Genomic DNA, 15,773 nt, shown 5'->3' on the forward strand with positions numbered 1-15,773 from the left:
AAATACTTGTAGGGGAATGGTATATCCGCCCCATTTTCTCCCTTGGGCCACCGTTGTAGTCTAAAAAGAGTATGAACTGTTTGGTTGCTTGTAGATGGCTAGGAGAATAGGAGAAAAATAAGTCAAAGAGAATTAGACAAGAATGGAAGAGAATGGAAGATGGGGAGAATATCAGGAGGGAGATTTGCGAGTAGTGTTTGGTTGCGCGAGGAAATTAGTGGAAGATGTAGGGTGTCATTATCAAAATATAGGTGGAAGAGAGAGAAGAGTGAGAGAGAGAAAGAATAAGACAAGAATTTCTCCTAATTCCCCCAACAAATTTCCCCATTTTGGTGAAAAAAGGGGAGAAGATTATGGGGGGAACATCTCCGCCACGTAGGCGCCACCTAGGATAAAAACCAATAATGATGTCTAGAAGTTGTCTAGTGGTCAAAGGTGTAAATGACAACCAAACATGCTTTGGGGAGATCTCTGGGAGATCTCATGCATTTGAAACTCCTACAATCCCCCTCCAAAACAAGCAACCAAACATGCATTTGAAACTCCTATATGCTCATGACCAACTAGTGTTTGTGACGGTTACAGAGTAATTCAAAATTTTCATATTAATTATTGTTCAATACAAAGGTGTCAGTATATCTTTCATGTTACCAAGAAAATATGTCATTCAATACCAAGAGGTCATGCTAAAAGTCAAACATTGCAAGTACTCGGTTTCGTAGATCACAGGAAGAATAATCAATACCCACTTGTAACAAGGGCCAAACCAATGTTTAAAAACTCATCCGCATCACGGATAGACTCACCCAAGTAGATTTGATTTTGGCCCTAAAACTCTTTTCGCTCGTCTGGGTTAGTGAAAAACTGATTGCGTCTTCACCATAGTCAACTTAGCTTTACCTTGGCCTATTTCTTGTCCAAGTACCAGTTTTTAAACACTGGGCTAAACTAGTAATCACTAATCACAAACAAAAAAAATTGCATGCTATGGGTTGAATGAGGATACCTTCCCAAGACCAGCCCCCATTATAGCACTTGTTGGTGTTAGCATTTCAGGCATTCCAGGTCCACCCTTCAGTCCCTCTCCTCTAATAACAACAACTTTGCCCTGGAACATACAGATAAGGTAAGAATTTGAATTGTCAGTCATAAAAGTTCCCTCTCCTTTGATAACAACTTTTCCATGTTAAGGCATTTGTAAATGTAGGACATGCATTATTTTCTGTATTTTTCTCGTATAAAATGATTTTACATCCGCCAAGCCAAATGTGAACTTGTCCCATTCTTTGAATTAGCATTACCCTTAGAAACTCTAAAGAGATCAACTAAGAAAACTTTAGCTAACATAATATCAGTTTGACTAGTGCAGAGCCTACTGCTAATTAATTTATCAAACATGAGCATGCTCTAAAAAGTTGCTAAAGTAGAACTGTAGAAGCAATTTTTCACATATAGAGAGTTTACAAATTCTAAATGCCAAATCAGATATCCGTACCTTAAAGCTCATAGGATTTTCTGATATAGCTGCTAACATAGACACCTCGCCTTCAAAAACAAGAGCAGGACCTGCCAAGCATATGCCGTCATTATCCATTCTATCCAGTTGTTGCTAAAATGATACATAATAATCTCAGAGATCAAGAGATAGCAAGGTGGTGGAAATGTTATAGAATACAACACCAGAGAAATATAAGCCTTCTTTCCCAGTAATTTTTGCCACGGAGCCCTCTGGTGCTATATTGCCATATAATATCTGGATGTGGGCTGTTGACTTGATGGGGTTTTCTATTGGTCTTATTACTTTCTCGAAAATAACAAAATAGCAATCTTCATATTCAAATTGTGCAGGAGTCATATCTAAGAACCTAAAGTGTTACAAATTTACTATCTTACCTGATTTTCAGCCAAAGCAGGGCAAAGCTTTGCATTTTCTGCTATTGTCTTCCCCGTAACTGTAATTAAATTATTTAAAGTTAGCAATAAGATCAAGGAGTGGATAAAAATAATATCAAAGAGTAAATTATCCACTAAATTTACTCTGCATACCAGTTATGCAATCCCCATCGAAAAGCCCTTGCTCCAAAAGATAGCGAATGATTGCAGGTGTTCCACCAATATATAACATAAAAGTTTACCAGCCAATCATGAGACTCCACAAGCCATGTAATGTAAGAAAACACTAGAAAAGTGTACAAAATGATAAAAATAAAATTCCTTGACCATTCATATTCTACAGACCTTGTGTACATCCTCCATGACATATTTTCCACTAGGCTTTAGATCCGCAAGAAAAGGAACCTCATCACTAACCTTCTGAAAATCATCAAGGGTCAATTCCAGACCCACGGACCTGCAAAAGGCACAAGCATTATCAATTACTTCAACTGTATAAGCCACAGGTCTCCCTGTATATGGAAAAAACACAGCGAATCCTCACTTAGCAACAGCAATCAAATGGAGCACGGCATTGGTAGATCCACCAAGGGCCATAACAACAACCATTGCGTTGCGCAATGATTTTTGAGTGATAATGTCTCGCGGTTTCAAATCTAATTCTATCATTTCCAAAAGATATTTTCCAGCTAAGCGGCACTCAACCAACTTTAACGGGTCTTCTGCCGGTGTTGAAGAGCTTTTCAAGATATGAAAACAAAGGATTAATACACAGTTTGAATTCAAAGATAGAGTTTCAAAAGGGACAAAGAAATGTTAAATCTTAATGTCCATGATAAAACCCTGCTTGGACATAATTTCTACCTGTAAGGAAGTGACATGCCCATCGCCTCAATTGCAGAAGCCATTGTATTGGCTGTATACATGCCACCACAAGCCCCTGCTCCAGGGCAGGAATTCCGAATAATATTCATTCTCTGATCATCACTGATTTTCCCACTAACGTATTCTCCATAGACCTACAAAGTGTACCAACGACCCCAAGGAATAAGTTGCAAGGCTTGGAAAAATGAATGGTTGGAAAAGTAACAAGCAATTCAGCCATTCAGATCAAATTTACAAAATGGCAAATGAATGTGCGTACCTGGAAAGCAGAAATTATATCAACAGAATTGCCTTGAAAGTGACCAGGCTGCATAAAATTTAGATACAATGTATATAACTTTGACCACCAGCAGTTCAAACCAATTAGTTATAACTTATGAGAAGAGAGAAAACACCTAACCCGATAAATATTACACCTTAGGATAAAAATGAGCACTAACTGAATTACAACATAAGATAATTAAAAAAAGGAAATTACAACATAAGGAATAAAAAAGGTGAACTGGGTCAAATGTAGAAGCTTGAAAGAAGTATTCGCTCATCGGAAAAGATTTGAATTCCACTGATGTGACTTCTAATAATGCACACATATAAACTACTTCCATCTCAAGCAAAATTATCCAGACTGGCAAAATGGAAAGTATTACTTTCAAAATTTACATAACGTAGTACTCTTTCCCCTCTTTTGTAAGGCTAGTTTCCAGCGATAAAGATTCCTTGCTAAGGAACCAAAATCGTGGAGAATTTAGAAAAATTAAAAGGTCATAAACCTAAATTTCAAAAGTCCCGATAATGAAGGTAGAACGCAAGTCATATGTATATAATAACCTAAACACTAACCTTAATAGTTCCACCATAGACCATGATACTAGGACGATTTATCCGGCCCATTGCCATAATTGTACCTGGCATCTGTAGAGAAGTAAAATCAGATTCAAAATGTACACGTCAATTTAACACAAACTGCACCACAGGGGCAGAATTTAGTTAAAGAAAAAAGATACAAACAAGATAGTTTTCATCACTCATCAAGATATTATTGAAATGGGAAAGAAAGCATGCTTTGTCAAGCCAACCTCAAAACACGATGGCAATCCAAATTATGGTTACTGATTTAGAGAGTATTATTACTGGCAGAATCAGATGTCAAAAGGATTAACGCATTGAGTTCACATGCTAGGCAAGTAATGTTACACAGGTACGTGTAAACACTTGAACAAAAGAACCACAATTGCAGCAAGAATTCAAGTGCAATGACTACAGAAATATAACTTGCGATCAAGTAGAAAAAGGGAAATGTGGCCAACAGAAAAGATGAATCATATTTGGACATTAAAAAATTTGAAACCAAAAGTAAGTCCTTAGAGGTTAGCGTGTTTAACTTTAGATATTTGAGACCTGAATAGACAATTCTCTCCCAAGTATGTTCACATCCCTCATAGAACTAATGGGATGGCAGATTAGAAAAAGGAGGGAATGGCATGGAGATCTTATGCATTGGAGTGTTCTCCCTCTTGGGTAGTGCTGGGGACAACCTCACCCTTATTTGTTCTCATTGTCTTCTTTTCAATAAATGTTTCCACTATTTCTAAAAGAAAAGGAATAAGCAATAATAAAAACCAATTCATATATCACCAAAATAGTGACCTAGAAAATTTTCTTCAGCCCAAAATACCAGTGTTCTTTTATAAAGAGAAGAACAGTCAGTTCACATAAAAAACTTGCAGTGAATCAAGTGCCACAAAATTGCAGAAAGAACTACTTGAATGTCAAGCAAACCAAATTGAATAAGCATCAATTCGTGGCAGACTAAATTTGAAGTATGACCCCTCCTAGCTAAAGAGGATGTACATAGTCAGATATGGTCAATCTCTGCCTATGTTGTAACCTCCTTTGATTTTTTTTTAATACATGCTTCCTTCTTGTTTAAAAAGGAAAATTGTGAAATAGGGTACACTAAATAGTTAACAATCGGAACCAAAAAAAAAGATGAAAAAGAAAGCACAACACCCAAGAGCAAAAACAAAACATCAAAGAGGGATAAAACCAAAACCCAACAAACAAACAAACAAAGAACAAGAAAAAAGATTAGGATTTAGGGTTTAGGAAAGAAAAGATGTTACATTTTTGTCGCAGCCAGGAATGGAGATATTGGCATCATACCACTGTCCACCCATAACAGTTTCAATACTATCAGCAATCAAATCCCTAGACTGTAAGCTGTAGCACATTCCTCTAGTCCCCATAGAAATCACGTCACTAACTCCAATAGTATTAAATCCGTTGGATTTCCTCTAACGGATTTTAAGAGGATCTTAACTGATCGAATATCAGGTTGAAGTGGAGTTGGGCTTGTTTAGGGTTTTGCTAACAGAAGCTAAGCCCTGCTGCGGTTTTTTATACACAAAAATAAAGAGTCTTCGACTTCGCCTTATTCGCAAAACCAGTAGCTTGAGACAGGTGACAAAAGGTCTTGAGGTCAATTTCTGATATATTCGCACCACTATAGGATTATTCGCAGCTGTTACCGTGAATTGACGTTAAAAATCATAAAAGTCAGCCTCAATTCACATTACCAGGGTGTGAATCATCCTACAGTGGGTGCGAATTTATCATTGCCAAAACATTTTACTCCCCAAAACATCATTAGAAAATACTAGTATTCACTCACTTATTTGAGAAATGATAAAAACAGTTGTACAGTCGAGTATTTTTCTGTAAGATGATCCAAGCCGTCCATTTGATGTGCCGCGTCAAAAATACACTATGCCCCAAAAATCAGTTTGGATCATCTACGGTGTAAGGCGTATAGTAGTTTTTCGAAAAAAGCTGGACTATATAGGCTTACACCGTATAAGATCTCAACGCTAACCCAACCCTACCGAAACCCTACTCCCTCCATATTTTATCATGATTTTATTGCAAATTTCAAAACCATAGGATTATGGGTTTTTTTTTTTGGCCCCCGGTTAATGAAATTACCCACTAATCCATTCCTCCTAGTTTGAAACATACATGTGACTGGGGCCTTATTAATGAAATTACCCACTACTCCATTCCTCCTAGTTTGAAACATACATGTTAGTGACTTACTGGAGCCTTAATAATGAAAAATAACATACATGAAATAATAATATCCATGTAATATACATGATGGGACAGGTGGCTCTGAACCAACTGAACTGATCATCTCCCACCTGGCTTGGACATGACCATCCAAACTAATCTGGAAGGGTGGGTGCTTGGTCCAAAATATTTTATACATAAGCATTACAGCAAAAGGAAGAATACAGCACTCTTACAATGGATTTAATTAAATAACAACAAATAACTAATAAAGCACTTTATTTTAAATTAATAAAGTGGATATTCTTTAATAAAGTAGCCATTTTGAGAGCATTCCTTTATTATCTACATGGTTTCTGTTAAGCCTATCTAGTCCACCATGACCATATCAATACATAAAAACACGAAATATATAGTTGAGATTTTTTGACAACAAGAAATATGAAGTTACAAAATCTTGCTCATAAATAAGTGAAAGACAAAATCTGCAATACCACATTATTGTTCTGACCTATCTATTCAAGCTTTAGATTGCTGAGGTTTGGGTGGTTACAGCAAGAAATCTCTTGGGTCAGTGACAAAACCAGTCAAGGCCGACGCTGCCGCAGTGTAGGGGGAAGCTAGATAAATTTGTCCTTCTTTGTTCCCCATTCGGCCAGGGAAGTTTCGGTTTGTTGTAGACACACACACCTACACAGTACAGTTGTTAAGAGGCTTAAATCGAACAAACGGAGTGGTAAATTACTTCAAGTGGAAACAATATCTGAAAATGCAGCAATAAATAGCTGTAGATAAATTTGTCCTTCTTTGTTCCCCATTCGACCAGGGAAGTTTCGGTTTGCTGTAGACACACACATCTACACAGTACAGTTGTTAAGAGGCTTAAATCGAACAAACGGAGTGGTAAATTACTTCAAGTGGAAACAATATCTGAAAATGCAGCAATAAATAGCGATAATTTAGGCGGGTTAATGGAGTTGATAGAGTAAGGCCAATTCGATATTTAAATTATCTTTCGGCCAATCAATCTTTGCATAGACTGCATCAGTCTGAAACATGGGATTCTAAAAGGGTTTTCAAGATGGGCAAAGACTGAAATTGTCACGTAAACAGATTAAAAGATGAGAAAGAAGTATGTGCATTTGAGTAGAATGACTTGCCTGTGGTTCATTCATACGTGCATAGGTGTCTCGCGGCCCACCTAAACAGGCTCCACAACTAGGGCTTGTTGGAACATCACAGCCGGCTTCTTCGAATATCTGAGAGCAAGTCTTACCACCAGAACCTGGAACTGGAAGGGCATATAAGTCCATCCAAACCTGTGGATAAGAATGACTGCTATTAAATTGTCATCCAAAATCTAAACTGTTACTCTAATAATAAAGTGAATAGTAGAAAAGAGAACTTACTAACCTTTTGGGTAGCAGGGACAAGAAAAGTTGGCACTTTGACCTTTTTGCCCTGCTAAAAAAACAAAGCAGCCTTAAACCTAAAGAATCAATGATAGCAGAACTATGATGCATCTCAGTTCAGAAGAGTTGACCAGGACAGTATGCCACAGAATCTTATGACTATAGGCCAAGTGCAGTGCAGAATACATAAAATGAAGCTTTATTAAGAGAATTATCTTCATCTAAATGAAATGAAATCCATTCTGTTGATGAGAAAAAAACAAGAATATGCAACTATAACGACCTACATAGGAATCGGCACTGAAACACATACAGTAAATTAACCATTTTAAAAAAAATACAAACACAGCAAATTAACAATCTAACAGTTTATTAAAAATAGAGGTATGAATACAAAGATTGTCCCTTGAGAATAATATATATCGGATTTGCTAGCATCCATCGCAAAAGGCATTTCGCGGATGGTCTGTTGCATCTGACAGCGGCCACACAGGCTCACTTTTCAGCAGATTTGTCTTCACTCACGAGGTGGCTGCTGTCATCTCAGTAACCTTCCTCTTTTTACTTACAAACCTTAGCTAACCCAAAATTGGATAACCTTCCTCTTTTTACTCCCGAGGTGGCTGCTGTCATCTCAGTAACCTTCCTCGTTTCCCGTGGCGCAGTGTCGAATCTATTGGATTTATATCCAACAGACCGTCTTACGTGGGAATTCCCGAGGGTATTCACTATTTTGCAGGGGTAAGGTGAGGGTTGGGTTTCCCGTGGCGCAGTGTCGAATCTATTGGATTTATATCCAACAGACTGTCTTACGTGGGAATTCCCGAGGATAATCACTATTTTGCTGGGGTAGGGTGAGGGTTGGGTTTCCCGTGGCGCAGTGTCGAATCTATTGGATTTATATCCAACAGACCGTCTTACGTGGGAATTCCCGAGGGTATTCACTATTTTGCAGGGGTAGGGTGAGGGTTGGGTTTCCCGTGGCGCAGTGTCGAATCTATTGGATTTATATCCAACAGACCGTCTTACGTGGGAATTCCCGAGGGTATTCACTATTTTGCAGGGGTAGGGTGAGGGTTGGGTTTCCCGTGGCGCAGTGTCGAATCTATTGGATTTATATCCAACTACCATTACATAAGCCCTATTTGAGAATACAAAATAGTAATCAACTAATTAACTATTACATAGATCTGAATATCTGATACCCGTTCAGCAAAATACATCATCAAAATACAAATAAATCACCCCCTTGCCTCACCAGTCATAGAAGCAGCACTTGACTGTGCCTCACCAGTCCCATACCATTCCCAAAAAAAATGGTTCACCTCTCCAGGGATGGGGTTGTTCTGAACGACAACGATGGTTCGCCGATTCCAGTCTCTATCAATCGCATTCACTGTCCTCTTCTTCAAGGATTCAGGGCGAATGGAGTCCGGTACCGAAACATCCATCATCGCTATGTCATGTTGGGCTCCAAAGTACTGTCGGAGGATCCGAAGAGGCAAGTAAAATGAAGTGTTCTGGAAACCCATTATCCGAACGCACTTCTGGCCAGAAGTCTCGAGGACTGCAGAGGAAATGGGAGCCCATGGGAGAGTCCACTCAATGTCCTTACTTTCGCGACCCTTAAGCCATATAGCCCAACTGTCGTGATCATCGAATGAAACCAACACCTCTCGAGTATTAAAACTCCTCGTCCAGGCTCGTCTTGGCAAAGGTGGTGGAGCCAAAATTCGTAATCTCTCCACTAGCCAAACCTAAATAATAAAAAAGTTAGAAACAATAATTATCCATAACCAAGTACATCATTCAAGCATTTTTAATAAACCATCCAATACTTACATAAAGAATGACGGAACTTCCCAAGAAGTCGGATCCAGTAGATCGGCGAGCACTATCTAGGCTATCAAAAAGTTCCGCTAAGACAGTAGGAGCTAGATTTGCACCTTGGCGAACTTGATCAACCAAGTCTACAAAATATAATGGAATCAAGTCTGATGACTCTGATCGGCCCGGAAAGAGAAACATTGGATAAGCACATAATGCTAATGCATTTTCACGGCAACGACGATACTCCATATCCAGTTCTCTACTTGGTGAAAAGACTTGTACTAGCTTATGCACGAAGATACTACTTGCCTGACGGTAGTGAAGTAGGGACTTCTGTGGCACACCAATCAGACGGCTCAATGCCTTATCATAGCCTTCCTTTAAGGAAGGCTTGAACATGGGACCATCAGGAGAAATGCGGAGCATCATGCAAATATCTTCATGAGTCGGACAAAGCTCTTGCATTCCAAAATGAAACACATGCAAATCTGGATCCCAACAACTAATTGCGGCACGAAGCAAACCCCAATCAACACAGACAGTGGCAATATTGCGTAAGCTGCATAGGCCCACCGTGCCAAGATTAACTCCTTCCACTTGATGCAACCCATTGATCCATGCCAATAGACCATTGTTGGAGACTTCAGCCATTCCGCTCGGAATCACTCGTAAAGGCCCCACGTAGGCTCGTATGTACTCTCGTACTTTTATCGAATGACAAAATGATAATATCTTATTAGCTCAAAAGATAAGCTAATAAGATAGGCCACCGTAAGCTGCATTGAATATCAAATTATGGCTGGGCTAAAATCATTTCCCTTTAATAATTTCCAACACAGTTCATTGCCTCAAAGGCCTTTTCAGCATTCTCCAACCAAGACTCGGCATCATCTGCCGTAGTCGATTCCTTAAAGGCTTTTGGTGCAAGCCTCATCAATTCTGAAATCCCATACACTTGATGTGGCTGTCCTGCCACTGGTGGTCCTTGAACCTGATGTTGCGGTTGTGGAGGTTGCTGACGTTGTTGATTTGCAAATCCAATCATGGCTCTCATAAAATTCCTCATCTCAGTCATTTCTTGTTCGATATTATCTTGCAGCGGAGGTACATCAAGATTCTCATTCTGTACTTGATCCCCCTGAATTGGAGGCTCCTGAGCTACTTGCTCTTCCTGAACCCCTTGGTTCAGATTTTCCTGAATCTCTGGCACCTCTTGAGCTACATTTTGATCTCCTCCAATAATGTCATTGAGGGCTCTAGTACGATTGACTCAGGTTCCACGACCACTACATCCTCCTCGAGTCAACATATTCCTAAATCCAATAAAACACTAAATCAGAATACTGTCTATAACATAGTTACATACATATATTATATAGTAACATAAAACATTCCCATTTGGAGCCAATATCTATCCATCATATATTTCTCATGATTCTTACCCAATCACAAACTTGCATGCTTCCCAAGCGTCCCTAGGTGCATTTGAATTTATAATTGGGCCCTGATCGCGCGACTGATTTATGTGTTATTAGGCGTCCCCAAAACACACAAACCCATCAAACGCTTCATAAGTGCTCCCTATCTAAATCCCCAGATCTTACAATCAAAGTCCTTTGTTTCAATGATTCTACCTAGGACCTAAAGCCTAAGCTTTGATACCACTTTTCTATCACGCCCTAAACCCCCACCCTGGGCGTAGGACATGACAACGTCATACACCTGCAAGACGAATCCCACAAATATACAAGGCTACATAGCAATAACAGAAATAACCTGGCGCTTCATAACTAAATATCAAAGTTCAATTAATGCGGACCCATCAGCGTCAAATCAAATCTCATCCCTCTCAAGAGTCAAAGCAAAATAAATAATATGGTCTTTACATTTTATTCAAAGCACTCACTTCCTAATGAACTGGAAACATCTAAACTAGTTCTCTGAGTCAAAGTCCAATCCCAAGCTAAGTGTCATGTTCCCCATTTCCTTCACAAGGGTCAAGACCTGAAAATGTTATATAACCATAGTCAGCTGAAAAGCTCAGTACATAATAAAGCACTACTCTAAGTACAGTCTAAGCATGCAAAGGCTCAAAAGGGGTCAGATAAACGGAATCAGAACTGAATGCTTAAGTCCCAACTGAATTAATAGGCACAAAGTAGATATAAGTGCATGTCAAATATGGTTTCTGAATTTAAAGTGCAATAAAGCAATTCAATGTCTAAGTTCTGATTAAAGTCAAAGGTTTTCAGAATTCAAAATACACTTCAGAGTCATAGGCATGGTTCAGAAGACATGTTACTGCTTACACACCGACAGTCCACGGTGTTGGAACTAGTTCCTCAAAGTTCAGATACAAGTCGACAGAGCCAGCGTTTTATCCCACTGACGGGCCAGAAGTTCCAGCACTGACGGGCCAGAAGTTCCAGCGTTTTATCCCACTGACGGGCCAGAAGTTCCAGTGTACTACCCCCACGGTGGGTCCAAAGTTGCCAATTGTTTTATCCCCATATGCCAGGGTCCAGAAATAATCAAGCCTCCATAGAAGTGTTCAGAAGGTGTCCAAGGTTCATATTCAAATAGTTCTAAGTATTCAAAATTCAAACTGATAGTTTCAATGGTTCGGAGTTCAGAACAGATATTCATAACAGTTATTTCTAAGGTTTAGAATAGTAGTGGTAAAACACTTGATAGGCCAAACAGAAATAGGCATGCTAGATCAAGGCTAATTCAGAAGGTCAAAGGTATCAATACTGGTTTCCAAAGTCAACAGTGATTCAGAGCGAAAAAGGTCTACAAATACTCAAAATAGTACGTTATTACGTACCTCAAAGATGTTTGTTTCCTTCCTTAAATCCACTTAGGTTTCAATATCCTGATCTGAACAGAACATAAGTAACAAATAAGGGTCCTAAAAAGGTAACCCATAAGCCAAAAGATCGAAGTCCCAAAGTTCAAAATAAATTTTCAATTTCAGGCAGGTTCGGACGCCCGACCAAAATCTTCGGATGCCCAGACACCCCCTTTCAGACGCCCCCTTCGAGCGTCTCTGAGACTTTTCCAAAAATCTAACTCTCGGGTTTCAATTTTCTTCACATTCGGACTTCCGGATTGGACGCCCGAATGGCCCCTTCGGGTGCCCGAACACCCTATGGTGGGCGTCTGAAGTGCGGGCTGGGTTTTTCTTACGAAAATTCCAGATTTATTCTGATTTTCTTAAAACTTCAAAACTTCATATCTGATTCGATCGGACTCCAAATTATGCGAGGTCGGATCCGATGGATTCATATCGACGAGAGGAATCCGCCAAACCCGATTTCACCTTTTAATTTCACACAGTTAATAACCGATAAAATAATAATAAAAATCTAAGTCAGAGTCTCTTATTTCCGAATTCAGATTTCTTAACGATTGATTTTGAGTTCGTTGGGGTCATAACACAATATCAGATCCAAGAAACTCAAGATCAACCCAGAGATTCTAATTTCTAACCCATATCAAATACAAATACCTTTCTTTTACTTATTCAAACCCTTGTTTAGGGTTTTTAAATATCCATATCTTTCGTAGTTCATAGATCTTACCTAGATTCGCGGCTTCGACTCTGAAATCGCGATCTCCTTGCTCTTGTACTTCTCTTTCTCTGATTTCTTTCTCAAGGGCTGAACAACACGTTTAGGGTTTGTTTTAGCCCCAAATCGATATATTTATAGGCTTTCTTAGGAAGCCCTAATCTGAATCAAACATAAACGGACAAAAATGCCCCCCTTTATAAGGGGAAATGAAATTTTAATGGGGGGTATTTTGGGTATTTACACATATAAATAAAAAAACCCTAACCTAATTTTGATATAGAAACAGAAAACCCCTAACCTTCTTCTTCTTCTTAAAATAAAAAACCCTAACCTGATTTTGCTACAGAAACAAAATTCCTAACTATCAAATAAAAAACCCTAACCTGATTTAGATAAATGGGTTAAAATAAAATACCCAAACAACTATCAAATGAAGAAAAAAATAAGAAAAATATAACGAAAGAGAAAGAACGATAAAAAAGATACGAGAACCATAGAAAAACCCAAACCTGATTCAGAGATGGCCGAACGAAACCAAACGGATGAAATTTTCTGGAGAAATCCGAGGGTTTGATATGAAATCTAAGAGTTTGATGTGTAATCGAAGGTCTTGATAAGCAAGGAAACCGTTTCCGCACGAAAGAGAAAAGATAGGGCTTCACTCGGTTAAATTCTCTTCTACTGAGGCGGTCTTGACAGCCCCTATAGACTTAAAGGAGTTTTCTAAAGAGCGCTTACTAAAATTTCTGGCGGGATCAACATTTACGAGAGAGATTCTAGGATCTCAAGTTGTATATTTCCTCCCATCGTAGACGGCCTCTAAATCCACCCTTAAAGAGGTGATTTTAATGACTACCTCTGTATGTCCGCCTCTATAAACCAACTTTGTTGTAGTGCGAGGACTGTGAGGAGAATCCCCTGGGCAGTACGGCTTCTACTACCGAAAAGAAACCTCGTAAGGAACATAATTGGAAGAAAAAAAGTATTTTCGTCAATCTGTCGTACTGGGAATCACTCCTACTCCGCCACAATCTAGATGTGATGCACATTGAGAAGAACGTATGCGACTCAGTTATTGGGACGCTACTTAATATTGAAGGAAAAACAAATGACGGTTTAAAAGCACGACTAGATTTACAAAAAATGGGTATAAGGAGATCACTTCACCCAATGATTAATAAAAGGAACAAAACATTCTTGCCCCCAGCATGCTTCACCATGTCTTCAAAGGAAAAAGAAGTTTTTTGCAACATCTTGAAGGAAGTTAAAGTTCCAGATGGCTACTCATCTAATATTTCACTTCATGTTCATGTTAAGGAGCGAAAGATTTCAGGATTGAAGAGCCATGATTGTCATGTTCTGATGCAACAACTACTTCCCATAGCTATATGCCCATCATTGCCTAAGAACGCCATCTCTGTATTGATTGAATTTTGTAATTTCTTTAGGGAGTTATGTTCAAAAGTCATCAAACCGAACGACCTCTGGAACTTGAAAGATAGAATCGCACTAACACTTTGCCATATGGAAAAGATCTTCCCACCAGCATTTTTTGATATAATGTTGCATTGACCTATTCACTTAGCTGATGAGGCAAGGATAGCTGGACCTGTACAGTACCGATCGATGCACCCCGTCGAGAGGTATGCGAATCTACTCAAAATTTAATGCACTTGCTAGGTTGTTTACAGATTCATGTTTTCAAAAGTAACACATGTAATGTATGTGTAGGTACCTTTTCACGTTGAAGTCATATGTACGCAATAGAAATCATGTGGAGGGATCTATTGCATAGGGTTACCTGGCAGAAGAATGTTTGACATTTTGCTCAAGATATCTTGAAGGTGTTGAATCGACCCTTACGGAATGACGAAGATGTACAGTGTGAAATAGAAGAAGGATTCTCTATGTTCTCATCAATAGGATGCCATATAGGCAAGGTTGAGGATGTACCCCTACATGAAACCACACTTGAATAGGCACATCGATATGTTCTCTTCAACTGTCACGCAGTCACCCCATTTCATGAGTAATTTTATTAAAATTGTCTTAATTTAGTCAATTTTCTTTAGTTGTTTTCTCTTACTCACATTAACTCATACGCAGAGAACACATTAATGATATTCAGCGGTCACGTCCTCATGTTAGACCAATGGATATAGAACAGACTCACACCAAATTTGTTTCAACTTGGTTTAGGACGCATGTAACTGTGATATGAACCTTAAGCAACTATTTAAGTTTCTTTAATAGATACAATGCTCTTTGATAATCGGTCTTATAATTTTGAATAGATTCACAAGTTGCATCGGTCTAGAAGTGAGCAGCTGTCAGAGAAACTTAGATGGCTAGGCGGAGGGCCATCGACCATCGTCACGAGATACAAAAGCTATCTTCTTAAAGGTTGTCGCTTTCACACAAAGAAGCACGAACAGGAAAGGAAAACTAAAAATAGTAGAGTTGTTGTCACTGCAACTACAAGAAGCTTCTCAAGTGCTAGGGATACGAATCCAATAGCAGGAGATGTTAATTATTACCGTGTTCTTACAGATATCATTGAACTTGATTATTACGGACGCCTGAAAGCATTGCTCTTCAAATGTGATTGGTTTGATGTTCTAACCAAGAATAGGGGAATAAAAATAGATGAGTTCGGTTTTACGGTTGTAAATATGTCACGCCATATTTATAAAGATGAGCCTTTCGTCTTTGCATATCAAGCTGAGCAGGTATTTTACGTGCAAGAATGCCCTAGCAACAAAGAGTAGCACGTTGTTGTTAAGATGACACCTAGGGACTTGTTTAACATCCGTGGGAACAATGACGAAGAATATGTACAGATTGAGGCCACGGGTAAGGCTCAAAATTTGGAAGATATTCAGAGCTGGGAACGGACGGATATCGATGGGACAGAAATTGATGAACCCTTAGAAACGTTGACCCGAAAAATCCTGGAAAACCAAGAATGTGATACAGAGTCAGACGACGAGGATGAAAATGACAATGACTTAGTTGATGTTGATAGAGACGATACCGATTAATTATAAATGTGAATAGAATATGCTGTAAGTTCAATTTAAGTTTAAAAGTGTTTGTTATTTATGCATTCCTA

At 38.9% G+C, this 15,773-nt stretch overlaps 2 protein-coding genes across 3 annotated transcripts in view; both read right to left on the reverse strand.

The window, feature by feature from the left end:
• Window positions 1-891: 891 nt before the first annotated feature.
• LOC143892170 (dihydroxy-acid dehydratase, chloroplastic-like) lies at window positions 892-5,051 on the reverse strand. Its single transcript, XM_077396617.1, has 12 exons — window positions 4,902-5,051; window positions 3,619-3,690; window positions 3,038-3,085; window positions 2,758-2,912; window positions 2,438-2,632; window positions 2,239-2,350; window positions 2,047-2,116; window positions 1,894-1,952; window positions 1,681-1,804; window positions 1,496-1,566; window positions 1,007-1,108; window positions 892-912 (listed from the first exon to the last, which is right to left on the reverse strand). The coding sequence occupies exons 1-12, from the start codon at window positions 5,022-5,024 to the stop codon at window positions 907-909; spliced, it is 1,137 nt and encodes a 378-aa protein (XP_077252732.1). The 5' UTR covers window positions 5,025-5,051; the 3' UTR covers window positions 892-906.
• A 1,055-nt stretch (window positions 5,052-6,106) lies between these two features.
• Window positions 6,107-15,773, reverse strand: part of LOC143892169 (3-isopropylmalate dehydratase large subunit, chloroplastic-like) — an 81,209-nt gene continuing 71,542 nt past the window's right edge. Inside the window, exons 13-15 of one of the 2 annotated variants that reach the window (XM_077396616.1) lie at window positions 7,258-7,305; window positions 7,005-7,163; window positions 6,107-6,534 (exon numbers count right to left, since the gene is read on the reverse strand). In XM_077396616.1, the coding sequence (XP_077252731.1) occupies window positions 6,394-6,534; window positions 7,005-7,163; window positions 7,258-7,305 (348 nt within the window). In that variant the 3' untranslated portion in view covers window positions 6,107-6,393. Of the gene's footprint in view, window positions 6,535-7,004; window positions 7,164-7,257; window positions 7,309-15,773 lie in introns of both variants that reach the window. The other variant, XM_077396615.1, reaches the window with a different exon arrangement.

This window comes from Tasmannia lanceolata, unplaced genomic scaffold (genome assembly GCF_043159265.1).
Source record: "Tasmannia lanceolata isolate RefF3 unplaced genomic scaffold, GAP_Taslan_0.1 ptg000015l, whole genome shotgun sequence".
Lineage (NCBI taxonomy): Eukaryota > Viridiplantae > Streptophyta > Magnoliopsida > Canellales > Winteraceae > Tasmannia > Tasmannia lanceolata.